At 41.6% G+C, this 9,607-nt stretch overlaps 1 protein-coding gene across 1 annotated transcript in view; it reads right to left on the reverse strand.

Moving 5' to 3' along the window:
* Positions 1 to 9,607, reverse strand: part of LOC119411471 (neurofibromin) — a gene marked incomplete at its 3' end in the record, with an annotated part of 47,618 nt that overhangs the window by 16,122 nt on the left and 21,889 nt on the right. Inside the window, 1 exon segment of the mRNA XM_037678423.1 lies at positions 7,388 to 7,696. Within this exon segment, the coding sequence (XP_037534351.1) occupies positions 7,388 to 7,696 (309 nt within the window).

The following is a 9,607-nucleotide window of genomic DNA, read 5'->3' on the forward strand; positions in this document are numbered from 1 at the left end:
GATTCTTGCCAGGGGACTGAACTTTGCGGTTGCACGAAGAATATTTCCTCTGGTGGAGATGATCACAGCTACTGAGTCAGCCATTCACAACAAACTGTGCCTGTGTAGTGAACTAGACCTCCTACATCAATCTGTCTCTGAAGACCTTCAGGGGACAGGAACTGTTATTTAATTGATTTGAATCCAGAAATACAAATGATCTCATCAAGAGACTATATAATTGTATCTGAATTAATCAATTGAAAGAACACTTCTTTTTTTATATTATCATTACTATTTTACAATATCTTGATAATCAAAAGTATGTTTAGTTCATACCATTTCTAATGTTGAAGTAAACCACTCATTTAAATCAACTGTGAAACAGTATTAATGATTTTTAAACCTCATTAGACTTAGATCATACAAGTTAAATGTCTATTTACAAAGTAAGTGTGCATTTAATCTTCTGTCTGAATGAGGAGTGGATTTGATGTCGGTCAAAAGTCAGAGAACAAGTTATGAGAACGAAGTGCCTTGTTTTAAAACTCTCAGACAGTAAATAAGAAACTGGCACCTGCAAAGTCTCTCACTACTTCAAAATATTTTCCTGTCTGTACTAACCGTTCTTAAAAACATTTCTGCTGTCTGCGACTCCTAATAACCCTCTGACATCACTAAAACTACACCCCTGCTGGTTGTGTTAACCAATCAGGAAGTAACAAATAACAGGAAGTGGATACCCTTTAAAAGTCAACACTTCTTGGAACTATTCAGTCTTCCTGGAACTTGCAGTCTAAGATGAGACTCGGTCTTACTGAAAGTCTTACTGGAAGACTCAGTCTGATGGCGAGTCTTACTGGAACTTTCAGTTCTTACCGAAAGTCTGTTTTGGAGTTCTGGCTGGGACTGCAGTCTTGCTGGAATCTTCCAGCTGAACGAAGTAGCTGATGGACTTTGGACCATGAGCCAAGGGTCCGTCCATTCCAGCGGAGTCACAGCACGCCTCGCTGTGAACTCACCCCGAGCATTAAATGCTCTCAACTTCTAAGGAAGCTTATTCTGTTGAACGGAGTACTTCATCACGACTTCGGACGATTCCCAGCCACTCTGACCTGAGACGCTGAAAAGTAGCGTGAAATGGACCTCTGTACCGGAGCTGATTTATCTTCTGCAAAGGTAACGAGTCGTCACGCACTGAGTGTATCGAGGGCTGAGCTGGGGTCGAAAGAAGGGTGCCATTCCTGGTCAACACATTTTCCTTCCTCCATCTAAATCCTCCTCTTTAAATCTAAACTTCTTTACTCCTTCTCTGTAAACCTCTTGGCCAGTAAATTAAGCTAAATGCCTTCAGAGATGAATTATTCTCCATCAGTAATCCTCTGTTGTCTTGTTATTTGAACTTGCGAAGTTTATTAATCAGAAACAGATCAGCAAATCAAGTGTACATGTTTGATGTTAAATTTTGGGTCAAAGATAAATTACGTCTCGTCACTAATTATACACTCCACTCTCAAGTTATCTTGGTCACATGGCAGAAATTTAACTCGAAAAAGAAAGAATCTGTTGTTAATTAAACAATTAATATTCTTTGTGCTTGAACTAGCCTTAAGAATAATTAATTAAGTAGTATGTCCGCAGCACCGCTGTACCGACATACTACACCTGCAGTAAACCTACTTCACATATGGGGACCAATATTATAGGCAGAAACATGGGTGTGCTATGGGGTCTCCAGTTTCTCCCATTGTTACCAACTTGTACATGGAGGAGGTAGAAAAGAGAGCCTTGAAATCCTTTTCAGGGACACCACCAAGTCATTGGTTAAGGTATGTTGATGACACCTGGGTTAAAAAGAAATCTCAGGAAGTCCAACATTTTACTGATTACGTCAACTCTGTGGATAAATACATCAAGTTCACACTAGATGATGTAAAAAATGGCAGGTTGGCTTTCTTTGACTGTGAGGTCTCAGTCTCTGATAGAGGACATTTGTGAACTGAGGTGTACCACAAACCCACCCACACAGACCAGTATTTGCAGTTTGACTCCCATCATCCTTTGGAGCACAAGTTAGGAGTCATCAGGACTCTGTAGCACAGAGCAGACAGCGTCCCCACTAACTCACGAGCCAGGCAGAAGGAGAAATCCCACACAAGACAGGCTCTAGAGCAATGTGGTTATCATAACTGGGCCTTCCTGAAAGCAGAGAAGAAACCCAAACAGGACTCCAGTCAGCCATCAGGTGAAAAGGAGGAACCCAGACCCAGACCAGTGGTCATTCCGTATGTTGAGGGAGTATCAGAGAAACTGAGACGTTTATTTTCTAAACACAATGTCCCAGTGGCTTTTAAACCCCAAAATACATTAAAGCTGCAAGCAGAATTGGAGGCCCTCGCAGCAAAGCACCGCTTTGACGTATGGCAACCAGGGCAGCTCCAGCTAGTCCACCCAGCCGCCATTACGAATGCTCTCGTGCCAATCCCGCACGCGTTCACCACGGGGAGCATTTCCCAAATGTTCAACATTGCCTTCCGTCCATGCCAGTACTTGTCCAGCTTCACGTCTTCCAAGTATAGGCGAAATCCGACCTTCCAGACAGAAGTTACTGCGACTTGCTGATTTGTCGCAAATGTTTGACAAGCACTTCCTTTATGCTTTTCAACATGCCATGTGTGGTAATCCACAGTTAGCGAACAAAGTTTCAGTCTAATATCTTACACATGGCGAAGCTGTAAGAGTCATCCAATAATCAACTGTTATTTTTCTGAGTAGGTAGGTCTTAAGTTATGTCCTGAATCAACAATACCAATGTGTCTACAAGTGCTCATTGATCAAGCACAAAAAATCAGGTCCAGATCAGATGATGTATCAATAAGATATAACTTTTGGAATAATGTAAGGGGCGCACTGGAGTCTAGTGTTAAACAAGAATACCAATGTGTGTAAAAGTGCTTACTGATTACGCACAATAAATCTGGTTCAGATCGGATGATGTATCACTGACATATAACTGTAGGAATAACATAGCGGAAACTGTGGAGGCTATTGTCCACTTATGGATTCCTGTTCAAAGGGTGGACAATGATTGATCATATTGATTTTGGTGCACCTCGGTTCAAATCTGTGCAATTTATAGCCAAACGTATTGCAACGGTGTCACTTCTGAATTCGTCACGAGGCCATACCCACATCCTCCTTCAAAAATTTAATTTAAAGTAAGTCAGACCAACTTGTTATATGTCTTCTAACACAGGATTAACCTGATTAGGTCAAGAGTGTCAGAGAGGGAGCATTACAAGTAAAAAAAAAAGTGACTTCCTGTTCTGAGGGGGCGGGGCTTTGATGACATCAGAATATGACCACAGAAGTTTGTCGGGCATCCAACAGGGATGACTCATGCCAATTTTTGTGCATTTTGGTATTTCAATGTGAAAGTTATAGCGTTTGGAAATTTATGGCATGAAGCGCAATTTTGAGGCCTGGCCACGCCCCATTAACATACACGAAAACGCAAGCTTTTGATAACATTTATTCCCCAGTGTGTTAAGGGCATATTAACCAAGTTTGAAGGCAATCCTTCAAAATTCCTAGGAAGAGTTTGTTAAAATTTGCCATTAGAAACTCCCAAAAATGACCCTTTGACCCAAAATGGCTGACTTCCTGTTGGTTTTGGACCAGGGCGCCAAAAGACTTTTTCATAGGTCCTGACAAGATACAAATCTTCGCCGAGTTTCAGAATTATCGGTCCAAAAATGGTTTGGAGCTGAGGTTTTAAAATATTCTAGGGTGCGCTGTGGAGGCTATTGGCCAATTATCATGGCTTCCTGTTCAAGAGGTGGATAATGATCGATCATACTGATTTTGGTGCACCTCGATTCAAATCTGTGGAATTTAGAGCCAAACGTATGGCGACGGCGTTACGTCTTACGTCGCCATGTCACGACGCCCACATGCTCCACCCAAAACTGTCTGTGTTGGAAAGCAAGTTATACCAACATGTCTTCAGGCACTAGACACACTATCATGCTGATCAGGTAATGGGCCAGATAGGGACCGTTCAACGTAAAACTTTACACTTCCTGTTGTCAGGGTGCGTGGCTTAAGTTATGACATGATTTGACCATTCAGTCTTGCAGGGGCTGGATGAGGCTCAATCACTGAAGGTTTGATGTCTCAGACAGTTTTCATGTAGGAGCTATTAGCGTTTCGTTTTTCATGTCAAACTTTGAGGTTTGGCCCCGTCCCTGCAGCATGCTCCGAAACGAACTGTTTAGATAACTTTGCGTCCCCGATGCCTTTTGAACAAAATGGCCAAGTTTGAAACTGATTGAGCGAAATCCCTAGGACAAGTACGTTCAAATGTGGAGGCTGTAAACTCAGAAAACCGTTCAATACAAAAAAAAAAAAAAAAGGCCAATTCATTTGACAGAAAAATTGCAGCTCTGGCCTGAACAGAGCGAAGCGCTGCTCGGGCTGAGCTGCAATTTTTTTTCCCGCCAAATGAATTGATGTTTTGGGGGCCTTAACATATCCCAAAAGTCATCAAATTTGGCGGACACATCAGGACTGGTGATAAATTACGTATTTTAAGGGCGTGGCAAAAATCGCAACAGAAAGGGATCAAGAGCGCCACCTAGAAATTTTCAAAATACCCTCTGCATTAATCTTAGTTTGTCGTAGAAACATGAAATTTGTTATGCTTGTCCAATTCCCCAAGATGCACAGAAAACCCTCTGGCACCAACGTTGTACGATAAACAGGAAGGCGGCCATTTTGGAATGCCGGCCCAATTTTCACACCTTTTTGAAGGTTTACAGTCTCCGCATTTGAACGAACTCCTCCTAGGGATTTCGCTCAATCGGTTTCAAACTTGGCCATTTCGGTCAAAAGGCATGGAGGACACAAAGTTATCTAAACGGTTCGTTTCGGAGCATGCTGAAGGGGCGGGGCCAGACCTCAAAGTTTAACATCTTGCCATGAAAAATGAAATGCTAATCTAATAGCTCCTACAAGAAAACTGTCTGAGGCATCAAACTTTCAGTGCTGCATCCACATCCGGTCCCCTGCAAGACTGAATGGTCAAATCATGACATCACTTAAGCCATGCACCCTGACAACAGGAAGTATAAAGTTTTACGTTGAACTGTCCCTATCTGATCCCTGTTACCTGATCAGTATGACAGTGTGTCCAGTGACCGAAGACATGTTGGTGTAACTTGCTTTCCAACACTGACAGTTTTGGATGGAGCATGTGGGCGGTGGAACCTGTGGGCGGCGCGGTGAAGCAAGACGTAACGCCTTCGCCATACGTTTGGCTCTAAATTCCACAGTTTTGAACCGAGGTGCACCAAGATCAGTATGATCTATCATTATCCAACCCTTGAACAGGAAGCCATGATAAGTGGCCAATAGCCTCCACAGCGCCCTTAGAATATTTTAAAAACTCAGCCCCAAGCCAATTTTTGACCGATAATTCTGAAACTCGGTGAACATCTGTATCTTCTCAGGACCTATGAAAAAGTATCTTGGAGCCCTGGTCCAAAACCAACAGGAAATCGGCCATTTTGGGTCAAAGGTTAATTTTTGGGCGTTTCTAATTGCGAATTTTAACGAGCTCCTCCTAGGAATTTTGAAGGATTGACTTCAAACATGGTTGAAATGCCCTTAAGACATTGGAGAGAAAATGTTATCAAAAGCTTCGTTTTCGTATATGTTAAAGGGGCATGGCCAGGACTCAAAGTTTCGCTTCACACCATAAATTTCCAAACACTATAACTTTCACATTGAAAGACCGAAATGCACGAAACTTGGCATGACTCATCCCTGTTGGATGCCCGACGATCCACTGCAGTCATATTTTGACGTCATCAAAGCCCCACCCCCTCGGAACAGGAAATCTCTTTTTTAACTTGGAATGCTCCCTCTTTGACACCATTGACCTAATCAGGATGATCCTGTGTTAGAAGACAGATAATAAGATATGACTTGATTTAAAGTGCAAACTGTTTTTGCTTGAGGATGTGGGCGTGGCGAATTAAGAAATGACGCTGTTGCAATACGTTTGCCTCTAAATTGCACAGATATCAGCCGCGGTGCACCAAAATCACTATGATTGATCATTATCTGCCCCTTGAACTGGTATCCATGATAAGTAGCCAATAGCCTCCACAGCGCCACCTACATTATTCCTACAATTATAGCTCAGTGATACAACATCAGATCTGTACCAGATTTATTGAGCAACATCAGTGAGGAATTTTAGACACATTGATATTGTGGTTTAACATTTGACTCTAGTGTGCCCCCTACATTATTCCAAAAGTTATATCTCAGTTAAACATCATCTGATCTGAATCAGATTTTGGGTGCGTCATTAGTGAACACTTCTAGACACACTGGTATTGTATTTTATCTTTTGACTCCAGTGCACCCCCTACATTATTTCAACAGTTATACCTGAGTGAAATATTATCCAATATGTACAAGATTTATTGTGCATGATCAGTGAGCACTTATAGACACATTGATATTGTTCTTTAACATTTGACTCAAGTGCGGCCCCTACATTATTCCAACAGTTATATCTCAGTGATACATCATCCGATCGGAACCAGATTTTTTATGCATAATCAGTGACTACGTCTTGTGGTTTAACATATGACTCAAGTGCAACCCCTAGATTATTTAATCAGTTAGATCTCAGTGATATATCATCCGATCTAAGCCAGATCTTTGTGAAAAGAAATCGTCCATCATTAAACAGGGGTGGAGCCTCCATGTTCAACTGTCCCCCTCTTACAATGCTGTGATTGCTAGTATCACTCAACCCCCTGTGAACAGTAAACATCCATCAGATGCTAATGATCCATTGTTAGGCTGATGGTCCTTCTTGATCATGTGAGCAGATGGTTTTGGTTGTCAGCAGCAAAACTGGTTGATCCACTCTGAGAAGGTGCTATTTAAGAGACTGAGCTGAATACAGCACCTCAGACTGAGGAAGTCCTCAGGATGAAAGATAAAACATTTCTACTTTTTTTTGTTTTGTTTTGTGAATGTTCAGAGGACCAGATTTAACTTTTTTTTAGAACTTTCTATTTAACAAATTGCGTTTCTTTGTTTCTTCAGTCCCTTCACGATACATTCACTACCATTTGTTAAGTCCATTTACAATGTATTGCAATTTTAAATGATCATGTGTATGTGTTTTTTTTTCTTGTTTGCTGCTTTTTTAATGATTTGTTCTCTTTTAATCTGCTGTTAAGCACTTTATGTTACACTATGTTATATGAAAAGTGTTTTATGAATAAAGTTTAATAGACTGATATTCTCCAGAAACCCTAAGGTCTTCTTTTCAAAATGTACGTGTATGACTGCATGGCCTGTGGGAAGTGTTTTAAACACTCACCGCTGAAGTTGAGCTGGGAGCAGGTGCACAGGGAGTGGATGATGTTGATAACCAACCCGTGGGTAGAAGCTCTCAGAGACAGAGGCCCAGTAGCTACTAGTAGGGTGACCACATGAAAGAGGTACGGCAGGTGAGCAGCCACATCCAGAGAGTTGTTGAATGACAGCATGAGCATGTAGCGGGCCAGGATGGCGATGTCGTCCCACATGAGGTGCTGCTCCAGCGTGGGCGTTGGAGACAAGCACGTTTTGTCTATAATCTTACACATCCTACCGATGACCTGCCACAGAGAAGAATGGGAGACCCACACTGAAACCAACAAACAAGAAGTGTTTCTCAAAGGAGAAGTCTGCTGCAGAAATAAAATGCCTTGAAATCAGAATCAGAATAAGTTTTATTATCATTGTACCGGGATACAGTGAAATTATATTCGTACAGTCGTCCGAAAGATAGGCGGAGTACACGTTGCTGCTGCTAACATAGCATGGCCCCTTATTCTTTATAAGAATACTTTTAGATAGAAAAGGGGAAAAGGCCATGAGGGTGGATAGTGGTATTACAAAAAAGATCTCTTCACAGCTTGTCCTATCAGGACACGATTTGAGACGTCAAAAAAACTCTACCGGTAAGCACATTTATAAACATATTACATATGCATTCGATGTCAAGATTTGTTCATGAGCACTTTCAGATAGATGGGCCATAGTCCTAATGAGATGTTGTGTGTGTGTGTGTGTGTGGGGTGATAGACAAAGCTTTTTCCGCTGTTACCCGTGTCCCAGGAGAAATTTGAAAGTCGGCTCGTATCCGAGGCCAAACGGGGGAGTCAGATTCAGATCAGCCACAATTGTTGATTTTCTTCAGGCAGACAGTTTTTTTCTTGTCAGCCTTGAGTCCTGCTGGAACTTTGTTTCTTGGTCCAAAATGGCCAGATTTATGGGTATTCCACTCCACTGATCCGCATTATGAGCCTCTTCAAGGTCGATCCCACATTCTGTTGAGTCCTAGAAGCCGCAGGTTGCATGCGATTCTCACACATCACCTCCATCTTACGGTTTAGCTCATTAATCAGCTGATTTTGAGTCCTCATAGCATGTACCAAACACAGACTCGGAAGCTTTGCCATAGCTGAAACTGCTGCTGATGTCTCTTCAAGTTGATAAAACACAGCACTGCCGAAGCCAAAGAACAGAACCACTGCTATCATAAATCCAAAATATAAACGTCTTCAGCGTCCTCCTGAAACAGAACTGAGAGACACATCAGCTGATCTCTGATGTACCCCGCAGCGTGAGTCTCAGCCGGGCAAGAGGGTTCTCCAGGACCCTGTTGTTTTGATGAAAAGATTTTGTCGATTTCGTTGAAAGTCTAGCTCATAAAGGAATTCATCATTCAGTTCATTGAAGGAATGCATATAACCCTCCACCTTTCATTCCAGCGCTTTAGACTAAAATCTTTTAATGATAAGAAATGAAGGAACAGTAGCTGTTATGGTCAAACCGTGAAATTACCGTTACGTACAATATCACACAATACTGTGTGATATCACACAGTTTGTGTTGAGCGCTACCACAAGCTCAATATCTGTACCACTGACTGAGTTACAACAATTCCTGTGCTGGCTAATATGGATTATAGGAGTTGTCATCTTGAAGTGGATTGACTACAAATGTTAATCAATTGTGGAGGTACATCAAATTATTATTTTTTGAAAGTTTCATTAAATTTTGTCCAGTATTAATGAGATATTTTGCTAACAGACAAATAGGATTTACATGTCAGCAGTGAAACGGATTGTCCAGACATTTTTAAACTGATGTTCTGATTAATAGTTATTAATAGTCAGTACCTTATTAGCTGTGACATTAGTCACAGGGTATGGAGAAAAAGGCAAAAGTCTTTGTCTAGGCTAGAGTAAAGGGCTAGCCAAATAAGTGCTTGTTTTTTAATGGTTTTCAGGCTTATAAAACAACATGGACATTGCTTAGTTGTAAAAAAAACCAGTGATAAACTAAATAATAATAACAATAATAATAATAATGTGTATGTATTGTCATCATTGTATGTTCCCATATAATGGCGAAATTGCCCGGGGAGCAATTGGGGATGGGGTGTCCTGCTCAGAGACACCACGAGATGTACAATGACCGGGGATTGAACCCGGGACCTTCGGGTCCCAAGGTGGCTGACGTGCCCCAGCACCACCTCGGCCCCTTAAAA

The sequence above is a fragment of the Nematolebias whitei genome, chromosome 6, assembly GCF_014905685.2.
Source record: "Nematolebias whitei isolate Nwh7 chromosome 6, NemWhi1, whole genome shotgun sequence".
Lineage (NCBI taxonomy): Eukaryota > Metazoa > Chordata > Actinopteri > Cyprinodontiformes > Rivulidae > Nematolebias > Nematolebias whitei.